The sequence below is a fragment of the Neolamprologus brichardi genome, chromosome 23 (genome assembly GCF_056152115.1).
Source record: "Neolamprologus brichardi isolate AB-2024 chromosome 23, ASM5615211v1, whole genome shotgun sequence".
NCBI classification, from domain to species: Eukaryota; Metazoa; Chordata; class Actinopteri; order Cichliformes; family Cichlidae; genus Neolamprologus; species Neolamprologus brichardi.
The window spans coordinates 6,828,768-6,856,620 of NC_142125.1; the positions used below are offsets into that span (position 1 = coordinate 6,828,768).

The 27,853-nt window shown below is 40.7% G+C and overlaps 1 protein-coding gene across 3 annotated transcripts in view; it reads left to right on the forward strand.

Moving 5' to 3' along the window:
- The first annotated feature begins 98 nt into the window (after positions 1-98).
- The window catches only part of ralgps2 (Ral GEF with PH domain and SH3 binding motif 2), a 70,188-nt gene continuing 42,433 nt past the window's right edge, over positions 99-27,853 (forward strand). For 2 of the 3 annotated variants that reach the window (XM_087835824.1, XM_087835826.1), the window contains exons 1-5: positions 197-557; positions 22,067-22,171; positions 23,394-23,524; positions 23,794-23,901; positions 24,598-24,648. In XM_087835824.1, coding sequence (XP_087691950.1) covers positions 23,465-23,524; positions 23,794-23,901; positions 24,598-24,648 — 219 coding nt within the window. In that variant the 5' untranslated portion in view covers positions 197-557; positions 22,067-22,171; positions 23,394-23,464. Of the gene's footprint in view, positions 558-22,066; positions 22,172-23,393; positions 23,525-23,793; positions 23,902-24,597; positions 24,649-27,853 lie in introns of all 3 variants that reach the window. The other variant, XM_087835825.1, reaches the window with a different exon arrangement.

The window sequence follows — 27,853 nt, forward strand, 5'->3', positions numbered from 1 at the left end:
AAAAGTGCTGAGAAGTCATCACTAACTCCAGTTGTATCTCATAAAATGCGCCATTTCCACTGTGGGGACACTAACATTAAACTAGGGTGAAAAAAATAGTCTTCTCAACAATTTTGAAAAGCACAATGGTGTCTTGTCCACAAGAGGGAGTCAGAGGAGAACCCATAAACTTTTAGCCCTTTTGAAGCCAACCAGCCCTTCAAACAGAAGTCCGGCACTACAATAGAGGGCGGGCTGTGCGAATCCCATCTGCCAAGCCTTTAACTGGCAGTGCATTGACAACCTGCGGATGATATAAACAGTAGCAAAAGGTCTCCGTACATTAAGAGTTACTGCAGAGGATAAAGGGCAGATCGGCCCACTGTGCACCCGGGAAGCTCCGCCCGTTAGCGGCGTCTCCTCTCCTCCTCAGCCCTCATTCAAAACAGAACACAGCTGTTGCGAGGCGCATCGTCGTGTCCGGGAGTGTTAGCCTAACAAAAACGGTTAGCAGCCTGCTTTCCGCTGATGTGCCCGCTGGAATACCAGAAGAAGAAAGAGCAAAACGGCGCACTTCGGTGAGTTACAGTTACAGAACACGACGGGACAAAGTTTGCCATCGTTAGCGACACAATTGCAAAGAAATCCCTTCTCATCCGTCGCGATAGCTAGCTAACGTAGCGTCAAGCTTGACGAGCGGTTTGGGTGTGTTTGTTTTAAAATGCAGGATGCTTATCAAAGTAAATCGGCATCCATCGCGAGGAGCGGACGCGGAGATACTGGAGCAAAGCGCGAGTGAGCCTGGTCGTCTTTTTTTTGTAACGCAGACTCTCTGTAGCTGGGTGCAGCATTGTATTTTAGCTATTATATTCTTATCTCATCCACTCATGTGAATATACAGGTCGCCCCACCGCACACATAAATACACACATCAAGAAGCAGTACCAAGGAGTTTGGCTAACAATAGATCAACGTGCAAGCTAGTTGACAGTAAATGCATCATGCTAATTCACATGGAAACCTATGAGAAGAGTGGGGAGAGCTAGGTAGTTAGCGATTAGTGTATCTGACTTTCTGTGTCGGGGCAGGGAGTTTATGTCGACCCGTTTGTGCTGCTAAACCAGCACAGCTTACTTAGCAGCCACGGGCCACTGCAGGCTCTCTGCTCGGGATGGCTCATTGGCGGTGAACCCCCTGCAAAGCACCCCTCTGGGGAGTGCTTTGGGTGTGGTGTGGGTTCACCCACGAACAATACAGTGCACAAGCAACGTCTATCTTGTCTTTTCTAAAGCACGTCTTAGTTTAAGAATAACCACAAAAGACGAACAGGGAGGTTATTTGGAGTCTGAGAAAAGGGGGCAACCAGGGGTTCTCAACCTCACTGATAGGAAATTTTGGAAGTGCAGTTGGTAGGAGGTTTAAATCAAGCAGTTACATCTTATCTTCCACACTGAAAATCAGCCAGCTGCTTTGTATGTTCCAAGTAACTGTCTAGCTCCGTTGATGTAAAGTGGTTGTGGATCTGTGTGGCAGTGACAGGCTTCAGCTATAGTACGCCAAAATTTAGTGTGTAGATTTGGCTCACAGCTGAAATCCCTTTTCCAGCATGCTTGATTTTTTATATTTCAGTCCTCTTTCATTTGAGAGATTGGGAATATCCAGAGGTAAGAATAGAATCCACGCACGAGTCGCTATTAAACAAAGCCTCCCTCTGCTCAGTCCTGTGCAGCACAGTCTTTGTGAGCGTCCTCTGTGACCCTTTGCTGTTGCTCGCCTCTCTCGCCCTGTTTTAAAGGACTCGAAGGAATGTTCCATATGATATTTGGTGTGGCTGTGTGAGGCTGCTGTTCCCAACACTTAACATATGACCCGGAGGTTACTGGTTCACGCACATGACTAGCATGCCTTTAGAGTGCTGCAGTGTCGCATTATGGAGAAATGACTGACAGTCCTGTTTGCCTTAGTCCTTTGTAACAGTTAAATATATGCAGAAGGTTTTTTATCCATTGGGTAGTATTACTGTGGCAGTCATGCCAGTTCCAAGACCATAGTCACTGAGTACTTACAGTTAATGTTGAGCCTAAAGGAAGAGAAAACTTTGGCATTTGGAAAACTATTTCCTTCCAAATGCCAGAGATCCTCAGACTACCAAATGTCAAAGAAAGAAACTGCTTGGAATTCTTTTTGGTTTTTGACTTCGTTTTAATTCAAAGTAAAGAAAGGGGAAGCATTGAGAACAGTGAAAGTTTAGTCTTCAAGACAGTAGTCTTGTGTGTTTGAAGGGTGCATCTGAATCATTTAGTCAGCTCCTCTTAAATGTTGGGCTTAGTAGGATTGTGTTTGTCTTGACTGCCATCGGCCTATAAGTAAAAGGGATTTTCATGGCTCAAACCAGCCCTTTCGGAGTGGGGGTGGGGGGCAGCTGGCTATGTGTGTGAGCATGATTTTGTATGCAAAAAGTCTGTTACCTTACTTAACAGAAATCTAAGTATTTCCTGTTTTTTTTTTTTTTTTTTTTTTTTTTTAGGTTTTTTTTTTTTAGGTTTTTTTTTTTTAAACCATTTGAAAACTTTAAATGTATTTTAATGTTGAGTAAACTCAACATAAAACTTGAAATATTTCTAACCAATAAATTATTATTATTATTATCATTGTTATTATTATTATTGTTGTTGTTTTTGTTGTTATTATAGACCTGGTGATTTTCCCTTTAGTTGAAGGGCAAATTCTCTGTGACGGGGAGATATTTTTTTTCTTTTAAAAAAAAAAAAGTTCTATATGTAGCAAACACCCCGAGATTACATTCACTGATGACAGTGGCTCGTGTTCTTCTTTTGTTTGTATCGGGGGTCCAGTTTAATAAATTTAAATGAATTGATCCAAGATAATGTAATCAAGGCCTGGCAGTTATTTATTTAACTTTATAACAAAGATAAATTTCTTTGGCACAAGAAGTCAGAATAAATCATTACAAAAACAATGCAAACTAACAGAATCTGTATCTGCACAGCCTAACGGCTGAAATGTTTTAATCATTGGTGTCAGTCCAGAATTTCACAATCAGTGCATCCCTAGGGCTTAGGAATGTAATCCAATAAAATACAGTTGCTCTACTATTCTACCTTACATGGAGCTTTGCATTTGTCCAGAGGAACACAACTCCCATCTGCAACCCTATTTACAAAATGCTGTATTTAATGATTATTGGGAGTTCGTTCTTTCTTTCTTTCTTTCTTTCTTTGTCAGTGGTTAATCTGATTCTTTGTGTCTTTCTGTCTGTATACAAAAATATCATGTTGGTTTCAGTTTATATATTCCACTTAACCTTGTGCATTAGCAAGCTGTATGCCAAAAATTTAAACAAAGTGCCTTTACAGTCTGAGCGAGAAAATCAGTTATACTGAGGATTTTAGCATCATCACATACACTTCCATTTACAATCACTGATATTCAGCGACTCTCTGTAATGTAATTTGAGCCCCAGCTATTTTTTAGAAACTGTCCCTTGGTAACTCTACATGCCACCTCCGCCGTCTGGGCCAGGCTAATCCCAGAAATGCTTCATCTACGTGGGCCCATCTGTTCAGCACTGCAGCGTAACTGCTCCGTCCAAGGCTTGCAAATGTGATTAGTCTGAGATTACATCTGTGTGAGTGAAATAAAACTCCCCTCTCAGAATCGGAGCCGTGTGTTTACAGGAGAAAGGGCTAAGCATTGTAGAGCTTTTGCGTCATCAAGTGTAACCCCTGGTCTTTCTCAGATTGTGTGTCTCTGCTCTACATTGCGTCACGTTGGCTGCTGTTTATGTGTAACGTTCCTCGACGCAGCCTGCATGCGTCTGTGTAAGAAAATGCAAAGTGCAGCTTTCTAAATGAATAAGCAGTCGGTTTGTGGGCTCCTTCTACATATTCTAGGAGCGTTTTGGTCTGCATCTCTCCTTTTCTCTCTCTGACCTCCAACCAGTGCCGTTGCTCAGTTGCCAGGGTAACTTTATGCGTGTGTCTGGCACATCCATTCAGCGCAGATGGAACTGCGAAGTCACATGTCGTCACACTCTTCCTCTGATGCCTCCCCAGCCCTGGCACCGTCACTGCAAGTACAAATTTGGTTATGTGCGTGTTCATTTTCAGCATTGCATGCAGACGCCACAAAGCCACCAAAGATCTGTGCTACTACTGCGAGTTATATAACAGGTCGTTGTGCTTGACAAGGAACACTGATAATAATATATTGTGTTTTTGATAAACTTTTCTATGCACGAGGTGTTTCGAATGTTACTGGCAGTTAGTCGATGAAGTGGGTGTTGTGGATATGAGCTTGACTAGTTGCCTGCGTACATCACGGCGCGAGAAGAAGATAAGAGACGAGGATAATGCATGCAGAATCTCAGAGGCAGGCACCGTGTCTCACTGCGTAGGATTGAGCAACGTGACTATATTTTCTCCCTTTGCTGTATACCCAACAAATTTTGAGGAAGTCATGTAAAAGTGTCTCTTATTGTTATGAGTGTGTTTGCCATGTGGTTCCTGCTCTGTTGTAATCACAGCTCTTGTTTAGGAGAAGTAGAGGCCACTGGGGGCCGGCGGACACAGGCAGTATTGAAACGGAAACTGGCTGGTGGTTGTATCTCTCACATACACACCCCGCTAAACACACGGTACAATAGGCCGAGCAGCTGCTAGAGGCCTTGAGATTTAACCACTCATGGGAGTGGCTAACACATGAAAGACTAGGCTGGTGTCCACCCCTCTCTCAACACTACTAGTGCCTTGCTTCTTAGTTGTGTAACTTTGCTCACTTTCTCTTTCACTATGCTTTCATGTTTTGAGTGGACACGACGCTATTTTAGTTCTGCCTCGTCAGCCTGTATTTCGTTCTTCCAGTTATCAGGCAGCAAGACTTACAGTACCTTGTATGTTGTATTACTTTCATTTATCTAGCCCCACCACCTCCACTTCCTGCTTGCTTATGTCTTCTAAATATGAAGCTCGTAAACATGTCTATCACTTATCATGTTGAGTGTGACTCATTTTATTGATTTTGATTTTATCGGCCTGTCGTAGATATAACTGTATCAGAGTATATCATATGAAGATTTATTTGTTTGTTTGTTTTAAACAGAACATAGGGCATAAGTGGACACTTGGTAATGTAAAAATCCCATAGCTTGTCCACTGGAGTGCACTCTGACTGTTGCTTACAGTATGCCTCCTTACATTGCTAGAAATTGAATAAACAATAAGCTCATCCCTTTTCCTTCTATGAATAAATATTATGCTATGAAGATAAGACTTAACAGGCCACAAAAAGTTGAATTTAGCTCTGCTACTAATCGGCTGGAGTCTTACTGATGGTGCTGCTGAGTACAAACATTTTTAACCCGTTACTTGACTATAATGATTATATATTCTTAAGTAACCTGGAATAAATTATTAAAGACAACTCTCATTTTAAACCTTGGACTTTTAGGAAATCGGGTAATTTTTTTTTCTTTATTAGTTTTTTGCAGTAAAAGAAATTTCCACCAGAGTGTCGAGACTTGCCCGTTGTGATTGCTGCATCACTGCAGCTGTGACACAGCATTCGGTGTTGAATATGTTAAACTGATGATCGTCCTATTTGTTTGTGCCATCTTGCACTGCATGGATATTTAAGGGTACATCCATATGTACAACGTTTTGTTTGTTTGTTTTTTTAAACTTTTTTAAAAAAGTGCACATTTCCAAAGGTCTTTATCCTGGCAGGAGTTTTCCAAAAGCTTAGTTTTCACTAATCCTATATGCTGTTTATATGTGGATGAAGGCTAAAATGCATTGAAACAGCAATGTTGAGTAAAATACCGGTGCATATGTGGATGTAGACTCATTCTGGCCTTTCTCGAGGCACAGACTATTGATTTAGCAATATAACGGCACAATATTAGTTCTCGTAAACCATTCTAGTATGGGACTGAGCTGAGATGCTTTCGTCTCTCTTTTGCTATGCTTTGAGTATGTTGATCGTATTTTTAATAAGTCACCCTAAAGCTGAAATCGTCAAAGTAAGTGTTGCAGGTGTTGAATTATCAGCTTAAAGTTTTGAAGATGTTGACTTTTTCAGTATTTCCAGTTAGCTGTTGCCAGTTGGAATACAATATAAGAAATCTGAAGTGCAACCTGTTAAATCAATAATCAGACAGGCTTTTGCTTTTTGAGGTACGTTTTCAGTGCCTTTTGTCTATCTCTTGATCTGTGTGAATATACTTCCATAAATATGAGGGATGTATTAATGCTTTAGCTCCTATAAGCTAAATAGGAGGAACAGGAACAAAAATTCAGTTAAAATGCCACCTGAGACACTTTGTTAGTATAATAGTTGTTGTCCATCATATACCAAACTAGCAGGACAAGCCTTAAAATCTGAGTATACACTGTGCCAGCTTTAAAAAAAACTGAATATTTTATTGATGCTTGTAGTCAGCAAAATTAGCAAGTGTGTTTTGCAGAGAGCTGTTGTCACTGATGACACACTTCCTAATTTGAAGTGTGAATCTATTGAAACAGGGTGCCAGTACCAGCTCCAGTATTAGTGCATGCAGCATAAAACAAAGGTAGCTTGTAATAATAACCAATTGCTTAAAGCCCTGCACCTCCACTATGTAACTGCATCAGTAATTTCCATCCACTGTTTGCTCTTCCTGTCATAGAAAGCTCAGCAAGTGAGTGCAGCTAGTGGTTCTCAGTTGAGTTATTTGTTTACATTTGGGTTGCACATCATTAGCGCCTAGCATCTCCCCGTTCAGGCCCTGGTTGTACTTCATAGTGATTTTGCCTTAAGTGATAAAACACATTTTTTTTGTTTCCAACTTAAGTGGGAATAGTAATTATTTTTATTTTTATTTTTGCAAATCATACTTTGTTGCAAGTTGATGAAGTAACTCCCTTTTTAGGCACTAATGCGTCATCACAGGCTGACTTGTGGCTCAGAGACACACCTTGGCTTGTTTCATTGTTGCATGCACTGGGGAACATGAACACATGGTCTTACACTCGCAATATCAGTGATATGACATTTTTGTACTGTGTAAACATTTATAGTACTATTATCGTGGACAGTATTACACTAAAAATCATCCATTCTGAACGCCAAAAAATAATCAAACTTCAGAAAAAAGGGAAAAGCACAGATGTGAAAACCTTGAGTTTTGTGTTAGTTGGAGTTTAACAGCTTGTTAGTCACAAAATTATGTTAAACGGCAAGTGACTTTGAGCTATTGAGAAGAGGCGAAAATCCTTTGGGCCTTAGAACAAGATTTTTTTTAAAAAAACAGTAAAAACTTAATTGTTCACACAAGTTTTGCAATTATTTTTTTATTGAACTTATTTTCCTTTTCACTTCTTTATTCCATGACCAGCATTATTTCAAAACTCATGGGTGTTGGTCTGGGTTGGTGTGTCAGGTTAGAGGCATTTGGAGTCATAAACTCTTGAACTGAGTTCAGGAACATCCTATAATAAAAAGCCTTAGTCTTAAAGGCGAACTTGAAAAAGAGTTATGAGGCTTTTCCACAGTTTTTTTTTTTTTTTTTTTTTTTTAAACTTCTGTGTTGTAGCATATCCTGAATATTCAAACTAAAAAAATACAATGGAGGACTAAATGCAAAATAAAATGCAATGCAGCCCTGATCTGCTTAAAGAATTATGTGACGATTTCTTTGGCGATCTTATGATTTGGGAATTGGGTTACATTTGAGTAACCCTGAAGGAAATAATCTCGCTCTTCAAAAGCTTTCAATTAGCAGGGTTTTCTGTTAATATGATTCTGTAGGACAAAATATTCAGAATTACTTTAATTATAGGCATGTTTCACAAATAGGATTAGCTACCATAGTGTCAAGATGGTGGCGGGGCGGAGTAACAGGTTTGCAATGCTTGCTGAGCCTGAGGATTCCTATGTTAATAAGACAGAACGTTAGTTGAAAAATTGCTGAGTTAGTGGACGAGGATTGGCACGTGTTCCTGCTCTGAAACGAGGAAGTGAGAGATCTTTGAAGATATTCTGAAAGGTTTTGTGGCAATAATGGCAGGGATTTCAGAGGAGCTGCGTGGAGGAATTTTAAAACGATTATTCAAAACCAGGAAGACCAACTGGATGCACTTGAGCAGTGTTTAAAGTGAGATAATGTTGTTATTAGAGGATTAATTTAACCACCAAAGGTAAGGGAATGGTGGGCACAACTGGAGTTGAGATTGAGGTAGCTGATTTTAGTTTAAACAACTTGTAGAAAGTATGTGACTTGCAAAGTGTATTGCTGCTGATGGTGTGTAATAATAAAACATATTTATTTAGTTTATACTGTCTTTTAAAATTCCCACAGCTATAAACTCCACACTAAACTGGCTCATTATGCATACAGACTTGTGATGTTTGGTTCTCCAAATTAAAAAAACAGGATTGTGATGTACTACCCCTCAGGCTGTATTGAACATAAACAGACCGATGCCTCACCCTTCCACTTCCCCCTGCATATTGTCCTGATCCACCGGTCTGTATCGGCGCTGAAGACAAGTCTTTGTGGTCTCACAACAGAGCCTCATCCATCTGTCTGAACCTTGAGTGTTTTTGGCTTTGGGTGCAAAACTGAGAGCCGAGCCACAGCTATGTCATGGAAACTTGTGAACTTGGTCTTGAACCCGGCCAAAGACAATAGATCAGATACAGACAAACACGATTCTAGCTCTGTGTTTTGTTCCATCTTCCTTTTGCTTTATTCTGCTCCCAATGTTTTCACTTCTACTCTTTCCTCCTCATCTGATAGTCAGCAGGTGGGCTTTTTGACCTCAAGCACACTATGAAAATAAGGTGCTGTATCCTCCCCACCTGTTATTTTCTTTTTTCCCTTTTAACTCTCCAGCTCCTCTTTGATAAATGAGTAGAGATGATTCATATCCCAGGCAGATGTGTTTCTCTATCATTTCAAAGGATCCATTTAGATTTGTGGTACTAAGAATGATCTCTTTCCTGTCGCCTTTGTCAGGTTTCCCACAAGTTGGGTCTAGGCTTGCACACAGACTTGCTTGCACATGCCTGAAGTTACGCATGTTGCATCACCAACTGTCAGTCTGGGTATTAATTCATTCTGTGCAGCCTTTTTGTATGTATGCGAAATTATTGCAGGTGTTGAGATTAATGGATTTTTTTATTTTATTTAGGATTTTATGAAAACATCTAACATTTCCACTCTGAGAGCAAATGGTGGAATTTAACTAAATAAGAAATGTGCTTAATATCTAAAGTGATAAACTTGAATACTTTCTAAAAGGCAAACTGACAAAATGGTAAACCTTAATGTCACAAGGAGTTTATTTGACACAAATGGATAGAATAGACAAATATGAACATAAGAAAGTTTATTTTCTTTCTTCCTTTCTTTTAAAAAAAAAAATCTCTTTAACTACATATGCTTCACAGCCATAGACAATATAAAAGATGGATGTTGCTACTGTGAAACCTCCAGGAAAGGATTTTCGCCATCACCATCTCAGGGTTTTGGAGTGAGATGTGCTGAGAAAAGGGGCAGGTCTAATTGTGAAACACACATCCCCATTGGCTAACGACTTGGCACTCACAAGCCAGTGAACATCCTCCAGATAATCATTTATCATAGACCAGGATTTACAAAATTGATCAAAATCTAAAGAAAGGAAAATTGAGAATTTACGGGTCCAAGCATGCTGATTTGCTGCGATGCTTGATCTACAGCTGGACTTAAAATTAGCCTATTTTATTTCCATCCATCCATCCATCCATCTTCATCCGCTTTATCCGAGGCCGGGTCACGGGGGCAGCAGCCTAAGCAGAGAGGCCCAGACCTCCCTCTCCCCAGCCACCTCCTCCAGTTTATCCGGGGGAACACCAAGGCGTTCCCAGGCCAGCCGAGAGATATAATCTCTCCAGCGTGTCCTGGGTCTGCCCCGGGGCCTCTTCCCGGTGGGACATGCCCGGAACACCTCACCCAGGAGGCGCCCAGGGGGCATCCTTGTCAGATGCCCGAACCACCTCAGCTGGCTCCTTTCGATGTGGAGCAGCAGCGGCTCTACTCTGAGCCCCTCCCGGATGGCCGAACTTCTCACCCTACGAACTTCTCACCCTATTTTATTTGCTTTTTACTATTTTAAACACCCCAAGGCTGCTGTCATGTCATGTATTATCAAAGTAGACTTGAATTAGACTGTAACTTTCAAAATTTGCCTTACTAAAAGAATAACTTCTGTCTGAAAAAGTGCCGAATGGTACTGTTTCAAAGAAGGCCCAAACCTATATACAGCTTTCCTCCCCTTCACAATTGTTCTGTTTTGTAATTATTTACACCTGTGAGCAATGCCAGACTCTGTATTATATGTAATAAGATGCATCACCATCTTTTTAAGACATACAGATTTTTCTTTCCCTCACAACTGGCTCTTATGACAGTAACAGTTGCTGCCTCGATGGACAGGCCTTGCGTTTGATTCTGTTTTCCACGTGAAACGCTAACTTGAAGGTTTATTTGGATGTCTTTTGTGCTACAGCTGGAATGACATGAAGGTGGGAGAGTTGTAAGGATTGACAAGAGAAGAGGGAGGGTGACATTGCCGCTGGAAACAATGTCATTCCTATTTATAGTCAATAGATGAATGTTTAGTACCACATGGATCCTGTCTGTACTTGTCCTCTGAGAGAACAGCGGCTCGAACCAACAGCGCCGGTGTAACTCGGGCACTTCATATTATAATTTGTGTGTGTGCAGCTAGCCCCTGGCCATGCCTCTCCTCTGTGTTTGTGTGAGAGAGAGGAGGATCAGAAAAGTGGTGTGAGGGGCTCATTCAGGGAGAGCGGAGATGAGGGGACGGAGGGGGGGAGGGGACTGAAGAGATACAGCTGTTTTTTGAGTCTCAGCTGTTGCTCTTCTTCCATTTGATACAGGCTTGCTTTTCCCCTTTCAAACACACACACACCCTAACTAGAAGCACAGCGCTGCATTGTTCTGTCTTGTGAGTAAAAGATAAAATAATCAATCTTTCATAGCTGCTATCAGATGGGAATACAGAGTACTTTCCGTATTAGTACGAGAGACAGCAATGACCAGATTTGGAAAAATCTGCCTCTGCTGCTTGACTCTCCGTCTCTGCAGATAATTCGGACGGGTTCAGTTTGATATTTATTTATTTATTTTTCTGGTTATTCTCGTCCTCTATTGCCTCATTTTTCTCCCCCTTGGCCAGTGTGTGGGTGTCATATTTTAGTCTCCCCTGTGACCTCTGACCTAGTGACTTAGAGCGAACAGCTGTGTATGTGTTCACAGGCACACTTGTTAGTTTCTCCCTCGGCCTCTCTCTCTCAGCGGCAATCCCTTTTTTGTGCGTTTTTAAGTTGTAATTACTCGTTTTATCAGGCCCTGGAGATAGGGCAGTGCCATGTTAAGGGGAAGTCATGCATGCAGCACTCTGTGAGAGTACGTGTTAATCTGTATGGGAAGCCCGCTACCTCAGTCTTGCTCATTTAAGCAAGTTCAAAGTGACTTGAATTGTAGATAAAAACTGAAACTTAAGGTCTGTGTTTAAAGCCAAAGCCCTTTCCTCTTTTGTCATACTGAACACTTGGCTTTGCAGACTTATACACACACAGGATGTAACTCTGACAATAGCTAGCCGGCAGAGTGTTTGTTTTCGAAAAGCCTGCTGAATCTGACGTTAAGTTTTGGCTCGGAGCAGCTCTTTTGTGTCAATAGTCTGAACAGATAAGGAACAACTAAAAGAGGACGGGGTTGTAGGAGGAAGATGAGCTCATTGTTGCAGGGATGCTGAAATCTTCTGTTTGTTTGGAATGTCTTATTTAGTGGATTATACAGTACACTGAAGGAGAATATCCTTCTTACGCTCTCAGTAAAGCTCACTGATTTGATCTTTGATCTCATCCTGCCTCATAAAGGCACTTTTTTTTTTGTGGTTAAAGTTTGGCTATGAGGTAGGCCTGCTTGCTTAGGGCCAAAAATACAAGGCTTGTTTGTTGTTGAATGGTTTCTTTTGCGTCTTTTAAAATACGCATTTGTTGAAATTAATAGAAAAATAGTATTAGTGTTTCTTGGTGCTTGCTGTAAAGACAAAAACAAAAGACAACATGAGAGCAGTGTTGAAAAAGGTAATGCAGAAAAATAATAGTTTTATCCTTATTATCTGTCATGAATAATTCTAATTAATTTAAAATTTCAGTCCCTTATAAAGCCATACTTGTGCCAAAAAAAAAAAACTGGCACCAAAAGCTGATGGTTGGAGCGTGTGCACAAATTAAATTCAAATTATAACAGTTGTTGATGGAGAAGCATTAAGATCTTGTGCCTTTTTCTTTTCTTTAAATGCAGCTATGATTCTGCATTTATGGTTTGGAGATGTGTCCCCTCCTGACCAGCTTCCTGTGCAGGGATCTAGAGTTTGGCATGTCTAAAAGGAGGTTTTGTTGTACCAGCACCGTGGGAGTTTGTGCGTATTCCTGCGCTGACATAATTGTATGGTTTGTCAGGTTGCAGCATGCAATGTCTTTTAGCTGTGAGGGCCCACCCGGTATCCAGTCCTGGGAAAGGCTGTGTTTTTCTTTTTGTGGTACCATCAGTGTAGATGTGGCACAGTCTCATTTTTGTGCATGGACCATTTCTTTGTTGCTCCACCATTGATATGTGGTCATTTCTTAACTTAAAGAAGGAAAATATGTTCACATATTTAATACTAACATCGTAGACTGGGTTAACAAGTTGTAAAGATGGGAATTAGTGTGTGATTTGATTGAAACTGATTTTCATTAAATCCTCACAATCGTAGATTCAGCATCTGGGTTGCGAGTTTTTCTTACAGTTTAACAGTAGTTCACTTGATGTTTTGAACACCAGGTGACCTTTAGGAAAAAGTTTGACTGAAATCGTTCAAACTCAGGCAGGAACTATTACCCTGGTTTTTATCTGTTCATCAGAATAAAAGCCAAGCAATTTTGCTCAAGTTTTGCTCTCAAGATCGGCCACAGTAGGTTTTGCTTTGTCATCAGTCAAGTGCCCACAAAGCTTACAGTTTTGTTCCTTTTGCAGGTTTTTGTTCTTTTGCTAAGTAAACTTTTAGGGACTTTTAAAAAAAAAACAACAACAACAGAAAGGAGCCATGGACTGAGAGGGAGAGGAAAAAACTCTACACTAAACTCCTGTGACTAAAATTTCAGATGACATATTTACAGCACTGACTTAAAGCTGTGCATAGGCAAAACAGATGCTAAGAGAAGGAGATGGTTTCTTTATGTAGTTTCAAATTTAGTGCTCACATCAGGCTCGACTGAAAGCTTGTCTACCTGAAGGTAAAATGATTGATTTTTGATCATGTGATTAGAATTCTTTCTCCAGTCTTTCAGCCTGTTGCTTTACATTTCATGGAACAACTGAGAAACATTAATGGCATGAAATTAGTCTATAATAATAGAATATATGTTCCTACCTGTATTTGAAATGGTAGGAACCTGCTTATTTTCTCGTAATGCAGCAGGTTCTTCAGGCTCCCTCATGTCCACACACTCAGAATCAAAATCAGAAGACTTTATTTATCCCTAAGGGGCAATTAACAAACAACAGAGAGAGTACAGTGATAAAGCAAAGATACCTAATAAAACTGTGAACCAAAGACTTTATGAGAACTTTAAGAGGTTAATAAAGATTAAAAAAAAAAAAACAACAGAAAAAGGGGCAAGAGAAAAACCTGTCACACCTTGCATCCTAAAGTAATTGTTTCCAAAGCATTTTTTGTCCACCTTTCAATATGATTGTAATCTACAATTACCTTCTTTGAATGTGAACTTGAGTCAGTTCGGAAGTGGGGTTAGCATTAACAATCTCCGGATGATGGAAATTTTATTTTTTTGTTTCCAACGTGATGCGTCATTGGCCCTAAATGATAGCAAGGGGAATAGCAACCTTTGTGAAGGGGAAATGAAACGATTAGTGTTGCAAACCACCAATACAAATAAAATACCTGGGAATAAGGAAAAAGGAAAAAGTCAGTGGAAACTACTGAAACTGCTACTTTCCTCATTGCTTCTGCTTTATTGGCGACGTCAACAGCCCTCAGCCTGTTGGCATCATCTGACAGGAGAAGTTGGCTAATACTCGTGCAGTACCACTTTGAACAGGTACTTGGAAACCAAGCATTTCTTTCACATTGAGAAAACGCTCAGGCCATTTTAATAGAGCATGGGACCTGAAGTGGAGGTAGCAAGACTTTTTCCTTTCCTTTCTGAGAAGATGATACGGGGGTCCTTTTATGCTACTGGACTATAAACAAAAGAAAATGCAGATCCAGATTCGCACAGATGTGCCTTAATTTAAAAGATTGACAACATGTCTGATGGCATAGAAGCTGCTTTTTGCAGTGGTTAAAATCTTTTTCTTGTAGGCACAACATATGCCTAATAGAGCAAGGCGATATGACATTGTGCATGGAAGTTATATAAAAATGTAACAGTGCAAATGCAAATTCCTCACTGATAGTTTAACCAAAAGGCATTTCCAATGGAAATTGGCCGACATATGCTCAGCATAGTCATGTATAATATCCACAAAACTTAAAAAGAGCTTATACACACACAATATGGTAATATTATCTTGAAGCACCATACGTATCACTCCGCGAGGCTCCTACCTACGATAGCCGTAATACTCGTTTGTATCTTAGCAACGTGGTACTAAAACAGTTGGCAGATTTTCGAGCGCCGTGTACCACATAAAATCGTTTCGAGGTCAGTAAACACAACCAGAATTCATACATAAGTCACACGGGATTATAAGGGGCACTGTCGATTTTCAGAAAAATCAAAGGATTGATTTTAAGTGTGCCCTATTTTCCAAAAAACACGGTAATAACGACGGCCTGCTAGCATGCTCTACCAAAAACAGTGCTTTGTTGTGTATCTGAAGCATTTTTACAAACAATTCTGGTTCATCTGTTTCATTCAACGATCCGCTTTCGCCCTTCTCGTTCTCTGTCGCCGCCGTGCTTTTTCCGCCATGTGTATATGAAAACAAAGGCACTGCGAATGCCCTTTTACCCATATTCTATCACGACATTTCATTCTCTTATTGTTGCCCAACATTATACCGGTATTACTGTGAACAGTATGATATAGGGCTCTGCGATATGACAAAAATCTCATATCCCGATATAAGACATTTATCGTCCTGACAACGATATAAATCACAAATGTACTATATTCTGTGAATCTCGGGCAACTCGACTTGCGCTTAGTTTTTCCAGCTGGGCGTCCTTTACCTGGATTCCAGTGTTTTAACTGATGCATGAAACTATACAGTTTTAGACAGTGTAACGGCCACCATTTTCTCTCAAAGTTTGAGTCTAAGGTTTATTTTTTTTTTTTAGCACCTGACAGCTCTTTTTTTGCTTCTCATCCGTAAACTCTCTGCATAGTCTTTCATGTGATTCAGTTTATTTTGAAAAGTCTCAACAGGATCTTGAGCTTTATTGTGAAAGGTTTACGTGGATAACAAAGAAGCGGACAGCGGAGCCACGCGATGGTTTTACCGTCATTGTTGCTAACGAAAACAGGTAAAAACAGGCACTTGTCAGCCCATAGTGTGGTTATATTAAATATAAGAGAAAGAGAGAACTTTAAGAAATTAATATAGCCACTAAGGTGACCATCAAAACGACGAAAAATATTGCTGTATACAGCAATATTTTTTTTTTAAACAGTTTATTTTACGACAGCCTAATAGGAAACGATAGACGTTTTTATATCGTCATCTGATATATCGTTATATCAAACAGCCCTAGTATGATATGGCCCAGCCCTAATGCCTAATGATCACTATCCTATGATCTATAGTGCCTCTTTATTTTATCTTAACCTTAGAGCTCCCAAGTTTGAGAATAAAGGATTTGTGCTTCCTTTTTTTTTTCTTTCTTTTTTTTCCTTTTTTTTAAAAAAATAGGATAGGATACAACTTATTATCTTCTGAAAATTTGGTCAAAAATTACATGTGCAACATTAGTGGCTTGCTGTGCTGGATTTTGGGCTCTGCTCATGTGTCTCTTGTTTACATATTTACACAAACCAGTTACCACACACTGATAGATTGTTGACTTTATATAAGAGACTGCATCATCTTTTCTCTTCTGCACACACGATGAAATATCACCTTAGCCCCAAAGTGTCTTTTGATGATCTGACACTAAAATGCCTCTGTATTACGCAGTTGAGATGGCAAAGTTGATCAAGCCAACTTATCACCACATGTTGGCTCCAGACAGATGGTTCCTTTCTGCAAAAGCAGTTTATTAGCCACATGATTTTATTCAGCTCTGAGACTGCCACCACCCACACGTCATCTCCGCTCAGCCCACTGATGTGTCATCATGTTCTTAAGCAAGAATCTGTGGTGGAATGCCGCTCATTGTGATGCACCAGGGTCTGTCACTAAGGTGTGATTGATTGATTAATAATAAATGTCTGTCCTGTAAGGCTTTCATACTGACTGAAAATTTGTTCATACAGCTATCAGTGTATTTTTTTTGTTTTGCTTTTTTTGTCCATGTTGTTCCTGATGAGAGTAGTAAGTGGTGATTAGGTGGACATTATGGACAATGCTGGGCATCCTCTGCACATGGCCATAAACAACCGGAGGTGTCTGTTCAGTGACAGGTTGCTTAATATATATACTGCATAATATAACGATTTCACTCAGCAATTGTGTCTTTACTTGGTGTCCAACAAGAGGTTTCACTCTTGTGCCAGCCCTCAGAGACTCATAGAGGAAGACATAGAGATCATATCAGTTTCCTCTAAGCATTACTGCTCTGACTGACTGCTCTGTTACCCTATATTGTTACCATGTCCTTTCCTTGTTAATAGTCCATGCAGGGAATGACCACAGACAACAGTACTGCTGCCAGCTTCTCGCTTCCTCTGCTTCCTCTCCCTCCCCGCTTCCTCTCCTACTGTTTTCCCCCCCCCACTCAACTGTCACCATGCTCAGGTCACCCAGGCCTCAGCAGCAGAGTTGAACTTGGTCCGGGCAGCCTGCCTGCTCCCATTTGGGCCACAAATCAGGCTGAAGTCAGCACACACACACAGATACACTCAAACTGTAGGCCCTTTCCCTGCCCACACGTGACAGCCTGCCGCTCTGAGGCCCTGCCACATGCCGCTACTCACAAGCTTGGCACTGTATCCTCTTTTCAGTTCATTTGATGGATAGTCAGATACAGTTATACAGACCAGTTGGGCCTTGCATTTGCTTTTGGCAGCTGAGGTTTGTTGTTGTTTTTTTTTTGGTTTTTTTTTTTTAGTATTTCATGATTTCAGAGGTTGCTTATAGCTGTAGGTAAAAGCTAGGTCACTGTAAAATGTTAACTATAGGTGTTATCTATGTCTGTGAGCATTGTACCTACAGAGCCTGCCTGTGTCACTGGGGGATGTGCGATGAGAAAAGACAGAAGACAGCCTGTCTTTAAAGCGTGAGCTCTAATTATCCCCCTGAAAGCTGTAGAGATCAAGCAAGCAGGGGTGAAAGAGCAAGGGAGGAAAGTTTATCTAAAACCTTTTTTTTTTTTTTTTTAAGAAAAACATCAACACTGGCTTAAAATTGGGTTTAGATGTGTGACATGTACACCCCCTCCCTCCCAAAACAAAAAACATGATCAGCTGATCAGAATCACAATCAGCTGACGGCCATAAAAATGTTTAGACAACTGAAAGACTTGTTGAAGGCATTTAATTGTACGTACAGAAGGTAATTACTTTATATTGTGATATATTCATTATAATTCAGAGATAATTTTATATGGACAGCTGTTTTGAATACTTTTTGTTACCTGATATAAAATACACATTTTGTGTTGTTGCTGATGAGGCTATATTGGCCTTTTTTTAAATTCAGACACTGCACACTGATTGGAGGGGGGGATTTGACTCAAATAAGGTTAGAAGTTAAATGTTTTGAAAAAGTGCAGGTGTATTTACAAGTGTAAAATTGATCATCACTTTTTTTGTGCTTCATGTCCTATTTTTAAGACCCTCTTTGTCCTCTGCTGTCTATTTTTCCACTACATCACAGTAATTTCCCGTCACAAATAGACCCAGATGCTCAAAAAATGATGGCCCACTATGGTAGATGGTACATTGCTGTTAATTCACTGTCTGGAAAATCTGTGGTGTCACTGGGTTTGTTGCCTATTGATTTTCTAAAGAAGAAAAAACAAAAAACAAAAACCCCAACGTGCTTTTGTTAGATGATACTGCACCATTAAACCTATTTTCTTTTTGTTTGCATCATGTTGCTCTAATAAATCAGATGCATGCAAGCGTCTTGTCTGGAAGAGTGGCTGTATTTGGGGTATAGAATTATCTTCTCACTTCCTCTTGTGCGAACTTAATAAAAACTGTATCGACCGAGCAACGGGAATACCACATGCTGTAATAGCAAACTGGGGAATTACTCAAAAGTATAGCCTGTGTGTGTGTCATAAAATGCAGAAACTCCCTGCACCCCTGACTGGTGTTTAAAATTTGAGTGGATGGAGAACATTGCTTTTATGTTCACATCAAAGTGTAATTGTAGTGTTATGACAGTTTTTGGTTTCGGTCCTCCTGTTCCTATAAATGTTTTCCCTGATCCACTTCTGCTGGTCTAAACTGCCGTGGAATTACCACTGTCCCGTTATTGACCTTCATGAAGGGCTGAACATCACTGGCATGTTAAGTGATCATGTGAAGAGGCTGTTAGTCGTGTTCCCTCGACAACACACACAGACATTATTGTCCCTCTGCAGGCATTGTCACCAACTTCTGCTTATACAGCCAACCTGCTGAGTGAAAGCGGTGTCTATCGATCCATGGCGACACGCTGCTGTAATGCGTGTGCGAAAGTGTGTGTGTGTGTGTGTGAGAGAGAGAGAGATCGTCCGGGCTTCTCTTAGCTCCAGATCAATACTGTCCTGCTGTCCCCCAGGAGGCTTGATGAGAGCCCAGAGAAAGCGAGAACAACCTCGACTCAGTCTTCCATGGCATCACATTAAATGAAATGCCACCAACAAGCTCTCTGGTGATTAGCAAGCTTCACATAATGCATGAGCAAAATTAAAAGTAACACTTTCTCTGTTTCTGTAAAGCAGTAGTGAACAGGAAATACAGTCATGTAAGAAGTCTGGAGGCAAGACGGAAGACAAGGTTTGCACTTGATGTGTGTGCTTGGCTGCAGATGGTCTGCAATAGGAGTTTATGAGGATCGTTTTCTTTTCATATGGTAAAGAGGCCTATGACAATATTTGAATGGTGGAGGGATAATTTGCCTTAGAGTTTAAACTTGGACGGCGTGAATGGTATGCATGCGTACTGTGTACTAAAGAGAAGGGGACAGCAGCACAGCTTAATGGGCTGTCACATCCCTCAGTGCACACCTCAACACACTGACCCACTTTGGCTCTCTGACTTTGGCGCATCTGCGGCATGCTTTTGAAACGCATCAAGCCCCACTTCTGCTAGGCAGAGCAGAAAGCACATGTCTGTACTGAGCATGTAGACCGTGACGAAGAAGAGGTACTGCAGTTTTTATCATGAAGCACAGCGGAGGAGAAAAAGACTTGTTTTCAAATGATTGTGCGCTTCAGAGGAAATGCTTCCATTATTGTTTGCTTGCTAACAAGACCTCCCTTAGAGAGAGAGAGAGAGAGAGAGAGAGACACACACACACTCTTAATGTTTAATAGTGAGAACAGATTGAGAAGCGATGCTTGGCCTGCAGGACTGTTGGGTGTCAAAGAAAAGGCCTTTAGTTCTTTAGACGGAGACTGGCAGGGTTGGCTCAGTGTTTCTGTTAACACTAAATGCGACACAAGTCTCGTGTGATCCTTTATTCAGTCTCACAGCTTGTGACCTTTCCTCGATCACACAGATCTGTGTTTGTCCTGTACATACCCATTGTGCTCATTTCCAACTCCCTCTTTTTATTCTTGGACTTCACTGGAGTAGCTTTACATGATTGTTCTAAAGAACTTTTTTGTTTTGTTTTTTTTAAATTTAAATCTTACCTTGAGTGCCCCCCCCCCCTCCCAGTTTATCCGTTGTCTGAAACGAGCCTTTTTAGCCCTGTTCCTATGATAGTTTGCACCTTACTTTCTTCTTCTTATTGTAAGCATACATACAACAAAAGTAAAAAGGACACATATGTGAGTCAACTCTCTGCATGGAGTATTTTAATGCCAGGTGTTTACTGTTTCCATGATGCTGGGCCATCTGGGATGCACTGCTACAGATTTGTCATGGGTGTCTTACACAAAACATCTTACATCTAGAGCAGTTCCATGGGTGTACTGAGTTGCAGCCACCCCCATGTATATATCATATTTTCGCCAGATTAAGACGTGGAACTTTCCGTGCTTCTAACGAATGAATGACTAAAATAATCTGATTATCAATAGTTGATAAATTTTCGTTTCTCTCTCCACTCCCACAAACTATCACGTGCAGCGCAAACCCTCAGATTTATTTATCTTAGTGTATGTTTGCATTTCTTACTAATCAGTGCTTCCAGCTTGAATATATAATGCTGCCATAAAATAAGGTTGTGGTGAGGATTAAAAGGACAGGAGATGAGCAGTTTAAGCAGGACCTAGGACATGTCAAATGGAGGTCATGGAAGACCTGTTTTCATGGCTGCTGGAGGTAGGAATGTAAAAGGTCAGTGCACGATGTGGAATGCGTTGTCACGTGCACAGATACGCTGGCATGTGCATGATGACAACACACACAAAAACACTCGCTAATACGCATTATGCCCTTCAGTACTGAGGCAGCCTGGGCCTTTTGTGTGTGAACTGCAGTATGTGAATGTCAGAAGGTAGTCTGGAATTCAGTGAATACAAGGAGGGAGAGGCAGCCAATTCACAGAGCAAAGTCTGATTGAACGCCACTTGCTATGCAGTCTTATGAGTCACATTTAGCTTAACGACACATCCTCTCCTGCAAGCTCCAACACGAGTAGTTCTACTTTCTGTCACTCGTCCTCTTCTTATTCCAGTCGTGCCCTCTGCAAGGCTCGATGTTGAGACGTCAGCCCGTCTTGTTCCCAGACACACACCTGTACCTTATTAGTGCGCGCATGTTTTTCTGCCAGCTGACATTATAAACATTCCCTGGGCTTGAACCTCAGAAAGCCCAGCATTATGACACGCCTATGTGGAAATGTGCTGTGTCACCAAACACAGCACATTTCAGCTCAGCTGACTGTCAGGTGCGGCAGACACAAGGCCATTTAAATCAGGAGCACCAGCTAGTTGGGATTGGATAGGGTAAGGCAATGAGTCAGAAGTGATTGTTAATAGCGGGAGGTGTGGATGTCGGAAGAAGCTGTAAAACTAGATGTAAACTAGCTAGGATGGTTATGGTTAAGGAGTTCTAACAGAACAGTGACAGAAGTAGAGCAGAAACCTGCTGTTATCAGAGGCTGTTTACACTGCTCTGGGTTGATAACACTTTGACTATAACACGCCGAGGACAGATGTGAGAGCTTGTTAAAGCTGTGTACACAGATGCTATTTCTGTCTTCCTAGCACAGAGATGTTTGTATATATTTATTTTTTTTAATATTTAACGGGCTGTGTGAAGCGGGGGGGGGGGGGGGGGGGGGAAACGAAACCCAAGTGAGACAAACATTCATTGTCTTATTTATTTGATTTTATGTATTTATTTGGGGTCATGTCTTTACAGGCTTATGTTAGCCAAAGTTTGAAGTTTATTTTGGATTGTGGAAATCTTAATGTAGTGTCAGGGAAAGGTAACAAACAGAAATATTGACTATCGTTATAACCTGGAGGGAATAGGAGATATATCATGCTCCAGTCTAGCACAAGCTTTTATTCCTTATCGTAGTGAGACACCTACTGGCTGATGTGAGTTATGGAAAGAGTCTGCAGGCACAGAGGGAGACAGGATTTCCACTGTGTGGGTTTTTACTCATGTTCAGAACAATCATGGTGCTTTTTGTTCTTTCCCCCTTATTTCTTTTGTTCCTGTCATTCACACACAGACAGCAGAGACCAGCCTTGGAGAACGATAAAACTCGATAGACAGACGAAAACAGAACAACAGCCTAACTTCACTTAAAGCATTATGTACATCTGACACCCATCTGGTAAGTGTGGCTTTTTTTTTTTTTCTTTAAAGAATGTCTAGCTTTTTACGTTGCCTGAGGATCAACTTAATTTTTTATTTTATTAAGTCTATGAAAACATAGATTGATGCTTAACCTCACAAGTGATACTTTTAATAAATGTCTAATTTGAACCTAGATAAAAGGACAACACACACATCGCTATTGGGCCAGGAAAGAAAAAAATACAGATGTAGTATTTTTATATACAGCAGACTCAGACTTGTAAACACAGGCCAGCTATTGCTTCCTGTAGGATTACGCACTTTGTCAAACAATGTGAGGATAGTTTACATGATATGCCGGCGTTTGCCGGTATATCTGTCTTGTCTTGTCTTGTCTCGGCAGAACTGTATAAGGAAGTTAATGGAACAGGCCACTTGATGAAAAGACAAACAAGTAGGCAGTCAGGCACACCTGCAGGCCTCTGCTGGCCTTTGGTATTCTGAGCAGCTCCTTATTTTTCATTATTGCTTCTCAGTGTGCTTTCGGGTAATAATGGTCTCCAAGGTGTTTTCAGTGCTGAGCAGACAAGAATATTAAATTGTACTAGAATATTAATAATATATCACTCAGTGATGTACGAGGATTAGATTGTCTCCAGTTTAATATTTACAATTCATATTATTATTATTAAACGCTTGAATAACCCCTTTGTAATACACCCCCCACACACATACACACACGTTTACATAGTTCTGTAGGTTGAAAATAAAAGTGTAGAATGGTTTTAAGACTTTCGAACAATGTATAGATAAAACAACAGCAAAGACAAAAGTTTGGTAGCAAATCTGGCCTGGATGGAAGCCAGTGAATCGGTCGGGTAAGCTGTTTACACTCACGGACCACAAGCCCCTTTCACAGAAGATCTTTTCCTAATGCTCACCTTAAGCTCCTTCTGTCCCGTCTTTCCTCAAGCGTAGTAAAGGCAGACTATAAATGTGCACATCCATATGGTGTGCACAGGCATTCTGGACCAATAGCTGAACCTCACAATCGTTTAACCAGCATTTCTTTACATCATAACTAATTTCGAGAGGGTACATTTTTCCTTGTAGTTGCGACAGTATGTCCAAATCAACCCATTTCAACCAGTAGATGGTGCTCTGTTTGCAAGAGGAGCAGTTTGAATGCTGCTATTAATGATCAGGATATCGTGCGCAATTTACTCACGGTCATATATTTTGTATGTGTTTTCTGTCAGAGGGCCGGACGGGCTTTGCTGTAGCTGAGGATGATGAATGGTCTCCTGCATTAGAGCTAGATGGTGTGGGAATGATGGACCTCCCTAATGGCCAATCCAGTATCTCCACTAGTGCTGCCACAGTCTCTGAGGTAAGGCCTCATCCACGTCAGTGTTTTAAAATGCATCCTGTGTGTACCTTAACTATGAAAGGTTTTCGTGTATAATTATTATATATTAGTATTAGTCAGCTGACATATTAAATAATTACATTTTAATATATTATGTTTAGTTTTTCTTGGTGTTCATTTTACAAATCTCAAAACCTTACCATCATCACCACTCTTTTTCATTTGGTAATCCAATTCTCAGAAGCCCAGCCATCAGTTTGTGTGTGTGTTTCTGTGTGTGTGGCTTCCAGAAGAGCAGCAGCTCAGAATCTCTCAGTGATAAGGCATCTTCAGAGCTGAAGAAGAGTTTTGACGCAGTTGTGTTCGATGTGCTGAAGGTCACTCCTGAGGAATATGCAGTAAGTGAATTTTCTGTGTTTCTGTCGCAGTCTCTTTTCTGATTAACCTGCATAAATGAGGGGTTATAAACGTGCATATAAGCAAAAATACGATGTGCTGACTTAAGACAGGAGGAGATGGGGTGATGGAGGGGGAAATGGGGTCAGAGTTTGCATCAGTAATAATTGATGATGTCTGGCAGTGGCAAGCAGCTGCTGACAGTTCCCACAGCTGCCTCTGCCCCATTTTCAGTGACTTTTCAGTGTCATCTTTGGAAAAATAATAATAACTCGGAACAATGTCACATTTTTGTCGAACTAGCTTTACTTTACAGGATATTCACATGAAAAGAACATAATCTTTTGAACGTCTGCAAGCTTTTTAAAATACTTGTGCTTGTCTTGTTGTGTCCCATTCCACCACAAGAGGTCACTCTTGGTCTTATTTAATTAATCCCTGATATATTAATGTCTTTCAAGGTGGTGTCAGGTAAGTAAAGGAGTCTTAGGAGTAATGGGTTGTGCATTATCCCAATTAAAGCCCAATTTAAAAAAAACAAAACAAGAAAAAGCAGCATTTCAGTTGTTGAATTGTTATTACATCAACCTTCTTTATGGCAACATGGAACGTAGAGGAATTGTGACAAACGTTAGTTTGTAGAAATATTTCAATTTGAGCAAAGTATATCTAACAGGTGCCTTTTTGCTCTCCTTCAGGGCCAGATTACACTCATGGATGCTCCTGTGTTCAAAGCCATCCAGCCAGAGGTGAGCAGTTAATGTGGAGAGGAAAAACGATGTTAACGGAATGACAATTATTTAAACTGAGTGGGAGGACTCAAGGGAGCTTTTTGCTTTACTGATGAGCAACTCTCAGTCCTTTGGGGCATTTGAAATCTTTAAAAACGTTTTCACATATATATTGTTGAAAATGTAAGACTGCACTCTCTGTCAGCAATTTAATTTAAGCAAATTTGTGGCACTGTGCATGTTAGCCAACTTGGGTTAAGCGTCAGGTTTACTTGGCTTTTATAACTTCAGAAGACACTTGGGTACCTTGTTCAACAAATGAACTCGTGCCCTTTGTTGATTATAATAAATAGCTTAATCTTAGACTTAAGCATTGTCATATTTGGTTTCTGACATTCACTTAGTTTAGAATAGCAATTTGAAAAAAGGCGCATCAAAACTAGCAGTGGGCATTTAAGTGAAAAGTGAAGACAGTAGACAGGTTTCTAAGAGGGGTGTAGCAGCTGGATCGGTTGTATTCAAAGCCAACCAAAATGAGTACACAAATACAACATGAATGTGCTAATTTTATTGACTGAAAGATATAAATATTACTTCATCGCAAATAGAGCTCAGTGAGTTAAAAACACTGTAGTAGTGACCTCTTAACCGCTTCTTAGGGAGAGAGGCTGGTATTTAACCAGTATTTCTAGTGGATAACTGGAAAAAAGTAGTCTACTAACAAATCCAAGAGATTCGTGCCGTGAACTGAAGGGTGTGTATAAAGAGATGACTGAGATAAAGAAAAATACTATTTATTAAACCCGTGATAAAAAGGCTAGTCATAATATTCTAATTTGTCTATATTTTTTGCCTAATTTGGAGTCGGACACTTGGCCAGTGTGCAGTCAGTAGGGATGGGTATTGATAAGATTTTCACGATTCCGATTCCATTTTCGATTCTGTTTAACGATTCGATTCTTTATCGATTCTCTTATCAAATCTTATTTTTTAAAAAGGAGAACACTAAGGTCGATAAGCTTAGAACTTTGTTTTATATCTTCTCTTTGAACAAGATGGAAATTTAGGAGTAACACGGCCTTACAAACCCAACAGTGAGATCTTAAGAGATCCAGCCTACGGCTCTTCAATGGGGTGTCACAGGGTCCCCGGGGAAAAAATTGTAAATGTAAAATAATAAAATATTCTTCTGTAGCAATAACAAAGTATAACATAAATTATTCTGTAGCAATTATACAAGACTATCCAGTAATGTCCCTGCCTACAATTAAACACATTCACTTACTGAAAATTGGGGGCATCTGCTGTGGCAAATGGGTGCAAGCCTTTGACCACAAACTTAGTCACTGCTCGGTGACATTCGTCTATCCTGGCCTGAAAGGAGACGCTAACGGTAGACTGCAGCGAGAACTGCCAGCACCTGAGCCAGCCAGACTCTGTCTGTCTCTCTCATAATGGTCACCTAAATGCACAGTAATGGCAGGTTTTGTAATAAGGCAGATCGCGCTAACATAATATGCACTGTTAGTTGATTATTTACCTGCCGCATTAACGGGAGAGGACGTGCAAACGTTACCGCTGCTGGGTTGAGATTCACGAGTCCGGAGCAGAATTAAAAACACGACATTCATTTAAGGTCATCGTGTGTTTTGTGATATTGCAAGTTGCCCTGTTGTCATCCGTTCTCGTGAAGTATAACCAAACTTTTAAGCGTTTGAGCCGCCATGTTTCCTGCCAGGTAAATGACGCTCCGCAACGTGGTGACGTCATTCGGGGCGACTGGAATCGATAAGGGAATCGTTTGCAAAAATGGCAAACAATTCCAAGGAATTGAAACAGTGGGAACCGGTTCTCAACAAGAACCGGTTTTCGATACCCATCCCTAGCAGTCAGTGTATTCCAAGGAGCAGCGGTATTCCTGTCATCAGTCATGCTCCTGCCTCTGGTTTGCATTTTCATGTTGTTTGGGGTCACTGGCCTGTTGCAATATCAGTCTCTCTCTACAAAAATAGATCCAGGGAGTGCTGATTGTCATGGGCTTTCCTCCACAGTTGCCTGACCACAAACTTGTTGAAATTTTATGGAGCACTTAAACTCAGACTGCCAAGTGCTTTGGGTCATGGTCAGATCATGCTGGGATAACATGGGTTATTAGATTTTGTGCAAACTTGAATCCATGTAAGTTCAAGTGCAAACTGTCATCGAGGAGAAGGGGACAGAGCAAATCTGAACTCGGTGTACATTTTTAGAAACATTTTAAAGCTTATTATTTGTCACGATAAACCGATTAATAAATTAAAAATGAACGTAGGAAATTGCGGTGGTGGCCAAGGTAACTTCTTTGTACATACGAAGTTTCTCCATTGGTGCCCCCAGACTTTTAAACCACATTACACATTAGGAATTCCCCCTTGCCATGTTTTTCCTTTCCCCTTTCATACATAGGGTACATGTGGTTTATGTCTAACTGTCATGTTTTGCGATAGTAAGCCACTGTGATCACAGCTCCCACGCTTTGTCATATGTCAGTTATGCGAAAAAAGGCCATCTGTATCTCACGTATTCTTGCACACCATTTCTGTTGTGAACGTTAGACCTCATGATTTGCCCCTGTTGGCTGTCAGGCCCTTTCCTGACAGACATGGATAACCTATGTTTAAGGTTGACCGCAGTGATCTTATAAAAACTGCATACAGACCACAAGCACATTGTAACGTGGCTTAGTCTGACTCCTGCTGTGACATATGTGCAACATTTGCATTTCTAACAGCTCATAACCTTTCTGGCCTGATAGCAAGCCACGTTTTAATGAATTAGGCTTCATATAGTGCAACATGCCCTTTTGAGTCTTGCAAATAGTTTGTGTTTGAGCAGTGGAAAAAGGGAAAAGAACAGACGGAAGTTCCTTAGTAGCAGCAGGCTTTGTCTGTCGTGTTTGGTTTGTTGTGAAGTACCGTTGCAGACTGACGTGAAGTGGGAACGAAGGGAAAGTGAACTAGAGGAGGCATTTGGAAAGGAGCCACTGCCCTGATTGAAGAGGCGTGCTGAGAGGGTGATGAATGCCGTAGTGTACCATATGTAGAGTGACCCAGCAGGATCTTGGCAGGTGGTAGAGTGGACTGGTAAGGCTTTTTATGCTCTCACTGTGCTTTTGTTTCAGGAAACTTGCTGAAAAAAAAAGCACATGTCCAAGCTTGAACAGAACTGAGAGTTTCCAGTGCTG